At 36.8% G+C, this 15,569-nt stretch overlaps 1 protein-coding gene across 6 annotated transcripts in view; it reads left to right on the top strand.

The window, feature by feature from the left end:
* The first annotated feature begins 912 nt into the window (after positions 1–912).
* Positions 913–15,569, top strand: part of RAPH1 (Ras association (RalGDS/AF-6) and pleckstrin homology domains 1) — a 67,676-nt gene continuing 53,019 nt past the window's right edge. For 4 of the 6 annotated variants that reach the window (XM_040475912.1, XM_040475911.1, XM_040475910.1 and 1 more), the window contains exons 1-3: positions 967–1,114; positions 5,411–5,516; positions 6,565–7,070. In XM_040475912.1, coding sequence (XP_040331846.1) covers positions 995–1,114; positions 5,411–5,516; positions 6,565–7,070 — 732 coding nt within the window. In that variant the 5' untranslated portion in view covers positions 967–994. Of the gene's footprint in view, positions 1,115–5,410; positions 5,517–6,564; positions 7,071–15,569 lie in introns of all 6 variants that reach the window. The other 2 variants (XM_040475913.1, XM_040475914.1) reach the window with 2 other exon arrangements.

Below are 15,569 nucleotides of genomic sequence, written 5' to 3'. Positions count from 1 at the left end.
GGTGAAATGGGTAATGGAGATTAAGGAGTGTACTTGTGATGAGCACTGGGTAATATATGGAATTGTTGAATCACTCTGTTGTACACCTGAAACAAATATAACACTGTATGTTAACTGTACTGAAAATTAAAAAGATTTTTCAGAGCCTTTATATTGAAATATAATAATCAGATTAATATTACTTTAAGAACTTTAAGTATCTGGTCAGTAATTGATCTTTGTTTTGTGTAATCTTTTTTGCCTCCTCAAAACAATGTGTAGGTTCCATGTCAGATATCCTATGATTAATGAGAAGGAAAATATCTCTTCTTTCATGAAATTACACTTGAAAAGTCATACATATAGGAAACTTTGTATAGGAATTTAAAGTTTTCAATTCCAGTTTTCTAAAGTTTTTTAAATTTCAATCTGGTTCCTTCAGTCTTGTAGTAACCAATGAGAAAATAAGATAGAAAGAATATAGGAGGAGGAACTAATTCAACAAACTAACCTAGATAAAATATTTTGTTTTGTCTTTTCTCTGAAGTGATTTTTGGACTAAAGTTTTTCAGGATACATACTTATTTGCATCTAAACAGATTTTTACAGAATAAGTGAGATAATAACTTGCTGGATTTGAAGTCTTCTGAAATTGTTTCTCTGTGGTGTTTGGAGTGTTATAGGATCAGTTAGTGGAGAAAACTGTACTACCATAAAATCCTCTGATTAATGGGAGGGCTCTGCAATTTTAGAATTACTGTTAACTTGTGATTCTGGTCATAATCTGATACATTTTGCTTTTTCACAATTTCCTAAAAATTTGAGACTTAAGTGCTCATTCCTATTCACTTGTCAGTCCTGTCTCCATTAATGATTTCTAGTTCCTTTGTGTAATGTGATCTCTAGTTTTGAAGATTTAACTCCAGAAAGTTGCAATATATATCACAAGAGATACTGCATAATTTTTCAAGTTCAGCCTGTTACTCTTCATTCTACCCAAATATCTGTATTTCAGATGGAGCAGCTATCAGATGAAGAAATTGACCATGGTGCTGAAGAAGACAGTGATAAGGAAGATCAGGACCTGGACAAAATGTTTGGAGCCTGGCTAGGGGAGCTAGACAAACTCACTCAGGTTAGAAATAGTACTTGAAAAATTATTCGATGATTTTAGTCATCACTGTGTGCTAAAAGTTTACTGTGTGGACATAAGGATATGGATATAGGTTTCATTTTTAAATACTGGTACAAAGGGAAAATGTACAAAACATTCAAAAGTCAATGAATGGTAACTCTAGAACACAGTGTTATCTTCTGTGGTTATTTTAAGAAGTCTAAAAACAAAAAAATACTTGTTGCAGAAGTTCTGTTCATCTAGAGGGATTACTTAAAATCTCTTTTGTAAATTGAGATTGCTAGCTAAAAAAGTTTTAAAACCTAAAATCTAAAAGTCTAAATTTTAGCAAATCTTATTACATAACTTAGTAAATATGAATATATTTTACAACATAAGTAATGTCTTCATATGTAAGTATTTTCTATTACATAATTCTAGAATACTGACAAAACTTCATTCCTGGCTGCATTTTAAAATAGTGGCAAAGCTTTTTCATCTTGTTTTATTGGATCTTGGGTTTAAAAAAGGTGGAATAGTGGGGTGCCTGGGTAGCTCATTTGGTTAAGCATCCAACTCCTGATTTCAGCTCAGGTCATGATCTCACAGTTGGTAAGTTTAAGACCCACATTGGGCTCTGTGCTGACAGCACGAAGCCTGCTTGGGATCCTTTCCTCCTCTCTCTCTGCCCCTCACCCCCATTCTCTCTCAAAAATAGGTAACAAAACATTTTTTTTAAAGGTGGAATAGTAACTCCATGCTATTTCACTGCAAATGGCATTTCTACTGGTTTGGTACTTGTATTCTTCCCAGTGTTTTAAATTTCTTGCCATATAATGTAAAGAGCCACTCACCAAAAAAGTTGGCTCCTAACCTAATGCTGTGACTGTTTTGTTTTATAAAAATTTTTTTAATGTTTATTTATTTTTTTTTAATTTTTTTTTTCAACGTTTATTTATTTTTGGGACAGAGAGAGACAGAGCATGAACGGGGGAGGGGCAGAGAGAGAGGGAGACACAGAATCGGAAACAGGCTCCAGGCTCTGAGCCATCAGCCCAGAGCCTGATGCGGGGCTCGAACTCCTGGACCGCGAGATCGTGACCTGGCTGAAGTCAGACGCTTAACCGACTGCGCCACCCAGGCGCCCCAATGTTTATTTATTTTTGAGAGAGACAGAGTGTGAACGAGGGAGGGGCAGCGAGAGAGGGACACAGAATTTGAAGCAGGCTCCAGGCTCTGAGTTGTCAGCACAGAGCCTGACGCAGGGCTTGAACTCATGAACCATGAGATCATGACCTGAGTGGAAGTCCAATGCTTAACTGACTGAGCTACTGGGCACCCCATTGATTTTTTTTGTTTTTTGTTGTTGTTGTTTTTGGTTTTTTATTGTATAAATGTGTCTTTAGAGACAAAATTAAAACCATTGCATGCTGTGGCTCACTGCTAACAAGTTGCTTTTCAACACTTTAGAAATTTTCAAAAAATGGTTTATGTACTTTATTAGCGGCTTAAACCTCAAGTTTTTGTTTCATTATTTTAATTTACTACAAAGTGTCATCTGTGCACCTGTATCATACATACTGTGTTAATGGGATTTTCAACTTTATATTAAATTGAGTTTAACTTCTAAGTGGTTGGTGAATCCTCTAAAATCATTTGTAAAAATTTTTGTGTATTTGCCTTTTCTTGGAAGAAGGGTCATACATAGCTTTTACAAAATTCTCATGATACTTCCCCCCACCCTGCCCAAACACCCCAAAAGAGTTAAAAACCATACTACTTGGTTACCAATTTCTTGGTGTCAAGGAGTATTTCTTACTATTTCCCTTGTTCCCCCAGCACTGTGGGCACAGCAGATAATTATAACAAGTATCTGTTTATTTGAACTGGTAAATAGATGGACTCCTAATATGTCCTCAATTATATTCAAGTTCTTTTACAGAAAATATTATCTACCTATTACTTTTCATTTCCACTGAGAGAAGCATTAGGACTTAAATTGCAGAAGAACTGGGTTTGAGGTTGAAAGAATTTCCTGACAGTTTTGTGAAACTTTGAAATAAGGCAGTGAATGGTTATAGAAATCCTTCATATGATAGCTTTAAAAACTGGTTGGACACTATCTGAATGGATTCCTTTTATCTTGAGACAAGTGAATAAAGAAGGCGCCATTCTAATCTAATTCCATGATTCTACAAAAAGACTATCCAGCATTCTTTTTGTATTTGAAATCTATTTGATTTTAAATAGAAATTAAAGTTTTAAAAGACTATTCCTAATATTTGCAAATTTATTTAAATAGACACTAACTACTGACCTTTCCCCTGAATTTCTCTGTTGTAAGCATCTTATATTCTTTATTGTAGAAAGGTTAGAGAGGAAAAGTGTCATTTAAAGAGTTAGCAAGATAACTTACAAGACACTGTCCTTAAGTACAGTGTAATTCTAGACTTATAGGCAGTATCACAGCTGGATTACATTTTGTCCTCCTCTTAATAGAGTTTGAGAAGAAAAAGGATATTCCGTCGTTGTTTGAAGTTGTAGCCACTCTCTGTTGAGATCTTAGGTCTTAGAACTTCTGGGGAAGATGGTGGAGTAGGAAGATCCTAAGCTCACTTGGTCTGATAGATACAACTAGGTAACACCCACATCAGTGTAAATGACCCAGAAAATGACCTAAAGACTGGCAGAACAAACTCTCCGTAGCTAAATGTAGTGAAGAAGCCACATCCAAGAGAGAAGGAAGGGCAGAGACATGAGGGAGGGGCATCCTGGGTGTGGAGAGGGGAGAGAAGCAGATGTTCACATGAGGGACCCTGCATGAGGAAGACATATCCCCATACATTTGGCTTTGAAAACCAGAGGGGCTGAATGTCCCTTCTTATAATCAGTGGAGCTTAATTTAACACTTAGAACTTTAAAATCAGGGGGCTTGGCTCTGGGAGACCCAGAAGGGCTAGAGGAAACTGCCCATGAAGAGGCAGCACAACAAACAGCCCCACTGAGATAGAGCATAGAAGCAACAGTTTGAAAAACACTTGGGGTAAAGGAGAGGAGGATTTGTTTATTAATCTCAGAAATGTTAAAGGGGACTCTGAGTGGAAAGACCAAAAGTTAGGAGTGAGAAAAGTAGGAAGCACAAAAGCAGTAAAATAAGTATTTTTATAAAAATAAGTCAAGAGATTCACAAAATAAAAGGATGTAAAGTATGACACCATACACCTAAAACATGAGGGGGAGAGGAGTAAAGAATGGGTTCAGGGGCACCTGGGTGGCTCAGTTGGTTGAGCGTCCGACTTCGGCTCAGGTCATGATCTCACAGTCTGTGAGTTCGAGCCCCGCATCGGGCTCTGTGCTGACAGCTCAGAGCCTGGAGCTTGCTTCAGATTCTGTGTCTCCCTCTCTCTCTGCCCCTCCCCCCTCATGCTCTCTCTCTCTGTCAAAAATAAATAAACATTAAAAAAAATTAAAAAATTTTTAAAAAAAAGAATGGGTTCAAACTTAGGTGACCATCAACTTCATGTAGACTGCTATATACAGAAAATGTTATATACAAACATAATGGTAACCATAAATAAAAAACCAGTAATACATATGCAAACAATAAAGAGAAAGGAATCCAAGTATATCACTAAAGAAGGCCAAAGAAAAAAAGAGACAAACCAAAATATAGATTCTAAACTATAGAGAACAAATTGATGGTTACCAAAGGGGAGGGGATTGGTATAATGAGCACTGAGTAATGTATAGAATTGTGGAATCACTATATTGTACACCTGAAACTAATATAACAGTATATATTAACTAGAATTAAAACTAAAAAAAACAAGTTTTTAATAAAAATAAATACAAAGAAACAAAATGATCTTGGATTTCACTCATTTTGAGTCCAGAATTTTGCCTTATCTTCAGGGTACTTCATACCAAGAATGAGACTATGCTGGACCAAAAACAAATCCCTTTGAGGAAAGAGATAACAGAATTCCCTGCATTGTTCCTTTCTATTTTTTATCTTTCCATGTCCATATTCATACGCTCAGATTGTAATGAATTTATGTAAAATGAGTTCATCACTTGAGGTATTCGGAATGATACTCTGAACTAGGATGGTCTTAAATGCCTTAAAGTAAGCATGTATCTAACAATTGAAAAAAAAATTATAGCCAAAATAATATGAAAAACAATTATACTTTTCCTTAGGACTAGAAGGATTTTGGTTTTATTAACTATTCTATGAAAGTTCACCTAATCAAACTTTATCTTTTTTATAATCGAAGCCTGAAAATAATACAACTTATTAAACTTTCTTTTTTAAAGAGCTTAGATTCTGACAAGCCCATGGAACCAGTAAAAAGATCTCCTCTTCGTCAGGAAACAAATATGGCCAATTTTTCTTATCGCTTCTCCATATACAACTTGAATGGTAAGATGTAATTGTAAATAAAATGTGAAACAGCATACTAAATTATATAACGTGGAAGCAATGCAGTTACAGTTCTGAATAGCTCAATGTAAAAACTACATGCATAACTTCAGTAAGTTCGTATATTTCTTGGTTTGTGCATTTTATTACTAATTGAAATGATCACAGAACAAACTGAATTGGAACATAACTAAAATAGTTTTCTAGTGATTAATAATTTGACCAGGTACATACTCAAGTTGGAACCCTATGACAAACTTAATTGCATTGTTGTATTTTCATTGAAATAAAGTCCAGTGAAATTACCTGTTAGTTTTTTTTTTTTTTTTAATTTTTTTTTTCAACGTTTATTTATTTTGGGTACAGAGAGAGACAGAGCATGAACGGGGGAGGGGCAGAGAGAGAGGGAGACACAGAATCGGAAACAGGCTCCAGGCTCTGAGCCATCAGCCCAGAGCCCGAAGAGGGGCTCGAACTCATGCACCGCGAGTTCGTGACCTGGCTGAAGTCGGACGCTTAACCGACTGCGCCACCCAGGCGCCCCTACCTGTTAGTTTTTAAATCAGCTCCTCTGGCCTTTATTTAATGTATTCTGCCTAATCAACTTTATAATATTTGGAATTGACATCGTAATCTGCAATTTTTTTAGGCCTTGTATTTTTCCTTCTATGCTCTCAACTCTTCAGGTATTAACAGCTCTACCAAGGCACTGATCATATTAACAGCATATAGCCTACAGTAAAAAGTTGGATGGGGGATGTGGTTAAAACCATGGGACAGTATATGATTTTTGCATTATTTTTATCTTTCAACTCATAATTTTATCTCTGCTGATTACTATAAATCTTAAAAGAGGGACTATTTGCTTCTAAAAATTTCTCTGAATTTAAAACAAAAAACTCTTTAGAAATATATATTTGGTAGGCTTTAGGCCCAATAGGATACATTTCTTTGCTTCTTCCCCTGCATTCATTAGCAGATTTATAATAGAATGTATAAATTCTCATTCAGTGTGATCTGGACACATCATGTATATTGTGTATTGCAGAAGCTCTGAATCAGGGAGAGACTGTGGATCTGGATGCCCTGATGGCCGATCTTTGCTCAATAGAGCAGGAGCTCAGCAGTATTGGTGCAGGAAATAGTAAGCGTCAAATCACAGAAACAAAAGCTACTCAGAAATTACCTGCTAGCCGACATGCATCAAAACATGGCACTTTGAAAGGATTGTCGTCCTCGTCTAACAGAGTAACTAAAGTGTCACATGCCAACTACTCCCTGGATGACATCACTGCACAATTAGAGCAGGCTTCCTTGAGCATGGATGAGGCTGCTCAGCAATCTGTACTAGAAGACACTAAGCCGTCAGTAACTAATCAGCACAGAAGAACAGCATCAGCAGGCACAGTGAGCGATGCTGAAGTGCGCTCTATTAGTAACTCCTCTCGTTCTAGCATCACCTCTGCAACGTCCAGCATGGACTCATTGGATATTGATAAAGTAACACGCCCTCAAGAACTGGATTTGACACATCAGGGGCAGCCAATTACTGAGGTAAGTAGATGGTACTTTTTTTCCTGGCATTTTAGTACTAAAAAAAAGGAGGAAATTATATTTTTTTAAACGTAGTTTTAATTAACTATCTTTTTTTTTCTACATTTAAAATTTGTCAAGGATCCCTCTAAGCTAAGTTTTCAAATCAGACTACAGAAGGAATATATTACCAGATACAGCAGTGTCACAATAATTAAGAGAGTTTCTTCATTTTATTCTTAGGCTGTTTGAAGCCCTTGAATTAATATCATTTGTTTCACATGATTTAAAAACTTGAAATGTGATTTATATTTGATGACATTTTGCAAAGCTGTTATAGTTGTTAAGCTGATAATAGTTGCTTTTAATGTATGTTTATTATAAAACAACTTATGAAAAAGATACCTATCACCACTGTAGTCCTCCAATATTCTATTTTGTTATCAAAGAGTAAGTGTACTGTAGTGAAAAAAGCCAATGGACTTGGAATCAGAAAACTTGGTTCCAAGTGTTATCTTTGCCACTCACTACCATTAGGACCTTAAATGAGTTATTCAACCTCTGTGGACATCAATTTCTCCTAAGTAAAATGGAGCTAATAGCACAGGGTGTACTCCTCATATGGTGGGTCAGAGAATCAAAAGGGTTAATATATGTGAATGGATTTTTAAAAGACAAAGTTTTTTGGATGTGTTGGGGCAAGAGTAAGAAATGGATATATGTTAAAATGAGTTTAGCAAAAGCTGAGTTTAGTGTAGGTAAATTCTTTATTGAATATTTTTGTCAAGAAGAAGGCAATATTATTACACGGTAGACAGCAAGAAAGAAGAAAATCACTGTGGGCAAAATAAAGCCAGCCTTCCATTTGGTTTCTGTTTACAATGCTTTCTACCACAGGGTAAAATAATCTATTTGTGAATAGTCAATACTAAGGTAAAATCTTGGCAAACATGATTTAAAGAATCACAGAGAAATTTAAGATTTACACCTATTACTCAACATTATTGATTTTCCCCCCATTGATTTAATTCATTAGATTAATTTATATCAGTAACTCCTTGTACCCATTAATGTACCTAGCTTGTTCTGGGCACAGTGCGGCATAAAAGAAGCATGGATCATGGTGGTTTGGAGATAAACTTGAGTTTTATTGCTTGTAAAGAATACGTACATTATATCAATCTAAAAAATAAACTTTGACTTATTTAAAATGAAGCTCATTTAAGTGGTATGTATATTATACAGAGAACTTAAAAATTGATTTCTGTCTTACGGTATTTGGGGATTATATTTAGCACCAGCTCCATTTATGTCTTTTAGATTTACCATTTGGAATATGAGCAATATTTTATTAGGGCTATGCTTTCTTGGTTATTCTGTGTTTTATATATTGATATTCCTTCTTTCTAATCAGGTTATTTTGAGTTGGGTCAAGATGTATGTGGTCAGGTTATGAACTAATCATTAAGTATCTTTGTGTTTCATCTGTAAAAATATACTCATTATATAAATTCATACAATAAAATGAAAAATCCTCTCCCAGCAAACTCTTCAAATGTGACCTTGTGGCATTCATAGGCAAGGATGCCTGTGTTCAGTAGTATCATGTTTAATGTAAGACTTCAGTATAAAGTTTGGTGAGTAAACCAGGAATAAAGCAGGGAAAGAGTTGAAGCCTTCTCTATCCAGCCTGTTCTTTTGCCTTGCCTGGATGAGTAGAAAAGTGGTTTAGCAAATCTGGAACTTGTTTTAGTGCACTTTTTTATGGATCTAGTCTGTTCTTCAAATTAAGAAAACCATTTGAGGCTTACTAGATCCCAAACCCATGTATCAAATTGTCCCTACACTCAAATACAATTTTTAAAGCATATTTTAATTACATTTGCATGCATGGAGTTTAAAGAGCTCAATAGTTCTGTGAGGGTTGTTACAGAAAACAGTGCTACACATGTGTACAAACATGCTATATTCTCTCAGAGGTTAGAACTGTCTGCTCTTTTAGCTGATTCTCAGGGTATTTACATCTATATCATTAAATCTATACTTCTATTACTATTTCTTGATTTATTATAGTTATATGTGCTATCTTCTGACTTCTTGTTCTGGAAGATTAGGATTTAGACAATTCCTTTTTAGACAGCTCCTTTCCCTTCTCCCTTCCTATCCTCCCAGTGTATTTTGGTTGGGATACTATTCAGTGTTTGTATTATCATGACTGTATACATGCAGTTTGGTGCTAAATTCTATATGCCTGTCTTTTCTTCCTTCCTTCCTTCCTTCCTTTCTCTCTCTCTCTCTCTCTCTCTCTCTCTCTCTCTCTCTCTCTCTTTCTAAAATTTTTGGGAGAGATAGGGAGCAAGTGAGAGAGGGGTAGAGAGGGGGGTGGGAAACAGAATCCCAAGCAGGCTCTGCAGTGTCAGCGCACTGCCCAGTGTGGGGCTCAAACTCAGGAACTATGAGATCATGACCTGAGCCAAAATCAAGAGACGGACGCTTTAACCCACTGAGCCACCCAGGTGCCCCAGGCTCTATGTGCTTTTATTACATTTCCTTTCTGGGACATTACATTTTGCTTACCTGGAATTAAAACTTGTCTTTAAGTTTAAAAACATACAGTTTTTTTGTATGTTTATCACTATTTCAACTCCAAACTTTCCCCCAGTTAATTAAGTCTCTTGGTTCAAACAAAATTAGTGTTCTGTTACTATCATCTTAAAGTTCTTTGTTGTCTTTTGCAGTCTTTGCTGTAGGATCATTCTTAGGTCTTTTCTCTCAGGTGGGTGAGCTTCTCCAGAGAAGATTCTTCCATTCTCCTGCATGGAGGGCATATGCTTGGCTGTCAGTGCATTAACAGCCCATTTGAGAAGGCTTGCAATGTGAGGTGGCCCTCAGTGTTCAGTATGTGAACTTCTGTCTAATCCCTTTAGGTCAGGATTTCTCAACGTTCACTACTAACATTTTGGGCTAGATAATTCTTTGTTGTGGGAGCTATCTTGTGCATTGTAGGACATTCAGCAGCATCACTGACATCTATCCACTAGGTGCCAGGAGTACATACGCCTAGTTCAGTTGTGACAGTTGTGACAACTAGAAACATCTCCGGACGTTGCTATATGTTCCCTTTAAGGCAAAAGTTCCCCTTCAAGAATGACTTTTTTTTTTTTAAGTTTATTTATTTTGAGAGAGAGAGAGCGCGCACGCACACATGACCAGGGGCAGGGCAGAGAGAGAGAGAGAGAGAGAGAGAGAGGATGCCAAGCAGGCTCCACGCTGTCAGCACAGAGCCTGACATGGGGCTTGATCCCATGAACCATGAGATCATGACTGGAGCCAAAATCAAGAGTTAGGGGATCCTAGAACCTATACTCTTTGGCTGTTAAAATGTACTGCTGATTCATGTGGAGTATGAAGTTTCCCTAAGCCAGAGTGATTTCTGTACTTACCTACATGATCTCTGTCCTTTACAATGGTGTGTCCACAAAAGGCTCCTGGGGGACTGTATAATCCCTTCTAAAGATAGCATGTCTCATGCTAGCATGCTTTGTCTTTCTACAGAACTAAGTAAACTTAGTGCCAAACTATGGTCTTTTGGGTCCTATAAGTGACTGTCAGTCTGAACTTGAGACCACTGCTGGTGGGCGAGTAAAGGAAGGAATCTGGGAATTAACTGCTTTCTTAAGTATGCTTTCAAGTAATCCTCCTGCTTTTCTTCCCACGATCATTTCTGTTGCTTCTGGAGACTTTTGAGGTTACATGATGTACATTGGGTTGTTCCTGTGCTTTTCTCCAGTGCTGGCTCAACATTCAGCTTTCCTTGGGTCTATGAGTTGATTACCACTCAGCCAAATGCTTTCTAGCTTCCAAAATTTTGTCATGTCTTGTGAGTTTGTTACTAATTTTTTTTTCAAAAGCAACACAAGGGGTGCCTGGGTGGCTCAGTCAGTTAAGCATCCAGCTCTTGATTTTGGCTCAGGTCATGATCTCACAGTTCATGAGCTTGAGCCCCCATGTCCAGCTCTGTGCTGACCGTGGAGTTGCTTGGGATTCTCTCTCCCCCTCTCTCTCTGCCCCTGTTCCGCTCGTACTCTGTGCACACACGCATGGGCTCACTTGCTCTCTTTCTCTCTCTCAAAATAAATATTTTTTTAAAAGGCAACAGAAAAAAAAAACATTTATCTTTGTTTTAGTTTGATTTGGGGAAGGAGTGGATGCATATCATTGACCATTCCTTCACAATCTCTTTCTCATGTCTATGGTCTCTTGACATTGGAGTACCCCAAGGTGCAGTCCTCAGACTACTTTTCTATCCAAATCCAGTCTTGTGAGCTTAAGCACTGACAACTCCCACATTTTAGTACCCTATTTCATTTATCTAAGACGCACCTGTTCCCCACATTTTAATCCCTCTAAAACAGTGGTAACTGGGAGCTATTTTGCACTCCCCCCAGGGGACATTAAGCAGTGTGTGGAGACATTTTTGGTTATCGCCGATAAAAGTGTTTTACTAGCATGTAGTGGGTAGAAGCCAAGGGTATTGCTAAAATCCTACAACACACAGGCCAGCCACCACAGCAAAGAATTATCTAACCCAAAATTGTACCGAGGTTGAGAGACCATGTTTTATAAACAGGTGGCATTTGTCACTCACTGTCAGTGAGGTGGCAAATATATTCTGTGTGAAGTTTTCTTTTGACAGTTCCTGATAAAGATCAAGAAAGTACCAGCATTAAGTCATCTTAGACTCAAAGAAATACAAGTGTCTTTTGCCAGCACCTCCACCCTGACCTCCAGGCTCATACATCCTATCTCTAATCAGTATCTCTATTTGGACATCTAATTGGTAGCTCAAATTTAAGTCATCTAAAACTGAAATCCTGATCTTTTCTCCCAAACTAAAAGTCTGGGAGAAAAGTCTTCTCCATCATAGTCAGTGGCTCTGCTGTCCTTCTAGTGCATCAAACAAAATCCTTGGAGTCTTAGTCTACTTCTTTTCTTTCCACCCCCCATTCCAGTCGTAGCAAATCCTGTTTCCTTTACCTTTAGAATATATCCAGAATTTGATCACTTCTCATGACCCTCACTGCCACCAAGCCAACATCATTTTGATGTAGATTTTTGCAATAGCCTCCCAGCTAGTCTTCCTATATTCACCTTCCCCTTAACATCATACCATCCATACAGAAGCCAGAGTGATCCTCTTAAAAGGTAGGTTGGGTTTTACCCCTCTTTTCGAACCCAAAGACTCTGTATCTTACTCTAAACCCCAGCTCCATGCAATGGCCTGCAGGATTTGCTTTCCCATTACCTCTCCCTCCTTCTCTCGCTTTGCCAGTCATGCTGCCTCCTACTTTTTTGCCAGACATCTGAGCCAGGTTAGAGGAATCAATCTGAGATTGGTATTGTTCTATCTTGGGGGCATGGGTAGTCAAAGTGCCTATCTAAAAATGAAACAATACCATGGCTTATCTTTTTGCCCTCTTGCTCTCTGAAACCAGGATAGGCATAGTACCTTTTCACATCTGGAAGAGTCAGTCTTTTTTTCCCTGCCTTTCTCTTTCCTAACTTTTGTTGAAATACTGTGCTTTATTTATTTATTTATTTCATTTAAGCCTTCTTAGTATTTATTTATTTATTCCAAAGAAGACAGTAAGTAGTTCAAGTAACTGGGGAGTCTATATTTGAATTACGAAACTATAACATTTGCCACCCAGTTTTTATCAGTATCTTAAAAATAAACTGAAGCTGATTGTTAAAAAATGATTACTTCCTGAATGTTAAAGAATGCTTTAAAATAAAATATTTTCCATGGATAAACATAAAAATGGATCATAGAATAATTTCAGTCAGTATTCTTATGAAGTCTACCAGTAGTATTCATCTAGTAAATTTTTAAACTGGAATTCATTGTGGTTGAAATAAATTCAAATGTAGCCTCTTTGTATCTTAACCCATGTGAAATAAATGTTGCAGCTGATTTCCTGGCATTGTTATGGCACTTTTATTCATGTTAACTGATAAGACAATAGTTTTCAATTAGATAGCAGTTGGCAAATTTAAATGGTAATTTCATGTTATAAATTTTATATAGAATAGGGTTCACTGATAAAAGGTTAATGCTAAAACATTCCTTTATATTTATTTTTTGGTGAGATTGAAACTTTAATGATTCCTCTGAATTTGGAACTTTATACATGAAGTTGTACTTTTAAAATGAAAATGCTTTTAAGAGCTATTATTATTGTAGTTTATGGCAGATTCAAAACGTTTTATTGAATCCTAATACTTGATGATTGTACTATAAATATTATGATAGGAAAAAATTTCTTAGTATCTGATCTAGTAAATGAAATCTTTCCTAGATGAAATCTTTCATTAATATACCATTATAACTCGATATGCCAATAGCATATCATAGGTTCAGTGCAATAAATTCTTCCAGTTCCTTCACTTTTTAGAACTATTTAAAGAATTAATTAGAGATTTTGAGGTAGTGGAAAGAAAATTAGCAATTGTGTTTATTGTAGCACAAGGAGGTGGGGAACCACACTGGAATTTAAGTCCTGAGTTATTCTTAGCAAGCAACCTTTTGGTCTGAAGTATTAACTTGAGAGCACAAGGCTTTCTCAAACTTTAAGAGGGCTGCATATCTAAAAGATAGGGATTATTAATTGATTTCTCAATTATTGCAGCTATTTTTCTCTTAAAATTCTGATGGCTGTGTTACTACATTTGACTGAAATTTATTCGCATGTACCAACTTGGGTTTAATTCCAATTTCACTGGCTTTCTGAGGTTAATAAATAGTAGAAAGAATAGGTACCAGATGAAAGAACTGAAGATTTGTTGAAAACCAGGATGAAAGTCTAGTTCTCACACTTTTCAAACACACCACCCCAATCGACATTTACATGTATACCCTGATTCTCGTTTTGTGTATTTCTTAGTAATCTGTGCGATTTTTCATCTCTATTTGATTTTAGGTCTGTTTTGTTTTTCTTTTTAGTTTTGTGTTGTGAGGGCTGGTAAAGGACCTTTTTTGAACAAGAATATAAATAGATTCATCTGTTTTTACAATGAATAAGGACTATAAAATATAAAAGAAATAATTTTAAAGCATTCAGACATTTACTGGTTACATAATGGCTAGTGAAAGAGGAATAGAGAGAAGAGGGGTGAAAAACAGGAAAATAATAGCCCCTACTGTATTGGGCGTTTATTCTGTATTGGGCATTGTGCCTACCATGTCTTAACACACTGAATCTGCACAATGTCTTATGGAATAGATAGCATTACCTCCATTTTTACGACTGAAGGAACTGAAGCAGAGAGTGACCAAATAAGTTACCCCAGGGTTTGAACCCAGACAGTCTGGTTGTAGAGCTCATACTGCAATACCTTGCTGCTTCATCACAGAATTGAAGGAGAATCAAGACAAGGCTAGACTGACCTGTGCTCTATTTTTTTTTTTAAATACGAAATTTATTGTCAAATTGGTTTCCATACAACACCCAGTGCTCATCCCAACAGGTGCCCTCCTCAATGTGCATCACCCACTTTCCCCACCCCCCATCAACCCTCAGTTTATTCAGTTTTTTAAGAGTCTCTTATGGTTTGCCTCCCTCCCTCTCTAACTTTTTTCCCCCTCCCCCATGGTCTTCTGTTAAGTTTCTCAGGATCCACATAAGAGTGAAAACATGGTATCTGTCTTTCTCTGTATGACTTATTTCACAAAAGTATGGCCAACTGATCTTTGACAAAGCAGGAAAGAATATCCAATGGAAAAAAGACAGTCTCTTTAACAAATGGTGCTGGGAGAACTGGACAGCAACATACAGAAGAATGAAACTAGACCACTTTCTTACACCATTCACAAAAATAAACTCAAAATGACCAGTGCTCTTAGACCCAGACCAAGAGACAGAAATACAAGGGTGGAGGAAGAAAAAGGGTGAAGAGATTCACGCAGTAATATCCCCATCTTGTGGTGTTTTAGTATATTCCTGAATGTATTGTTAAAATTTAACAACTCTAAACTAGCTCTAATTTAAATGAATTGAGGCATAAATGAAATTCAGATGAAGGTTGGTGGTTTCCCACATTTGTAATAGATAGTAATGGTATTCACTTCTTACAACAGCCTTTGGAGAAAATGCTATTATCACTCTATTTAACACATGAGGAAACAGGTTAAATAGTAAGCCTAGAGTCACAATGCCAGTAAATGGCTAAGCTGAGAGGCTCAGACTGGAATGACTATTCCAGCCCTAGGGTCTGCAATCTTTACACCAATGCTGTGCTCATTTTTAATATTTGTGAAAGATGCACACACGTCAGTAAAGGATGAATGTAAATGTTTTATTGAAACCTAATGTGTGTCCACTGACTTCTACTTCTTTTTTCCAGTTGTAATCTAAGGTGTTAGCTATCAAAAGGAAGTGTTTTGTTCTTTGGTGTGAGGCCATTTCTTGATTATGGTTTGGCTCCTATATGAGATCAATGCTTTTCTGTGCACCTGCCGTG

Source organism: Herpailurus yagouaroundi, unplaced genomic scaffold (genome assembly GCF_014898765.1).
Source record: "Herpailurus yagouaroundi ecotype Mexico unplaced genomic scaffold, PumYag 140, whole genome shotgun sequence".
NCBI lineage: Eukaryota > Metazoa > Chordata > Mammalia > Carnivora > Felidae > Herpailurus > Herpailurus yagouaroundi.
The sequence above is the reverse complement of the archived record's forward strand: the minus strand, read 5'-3'. Positions and strand labels throughout refer to the sequence as shown.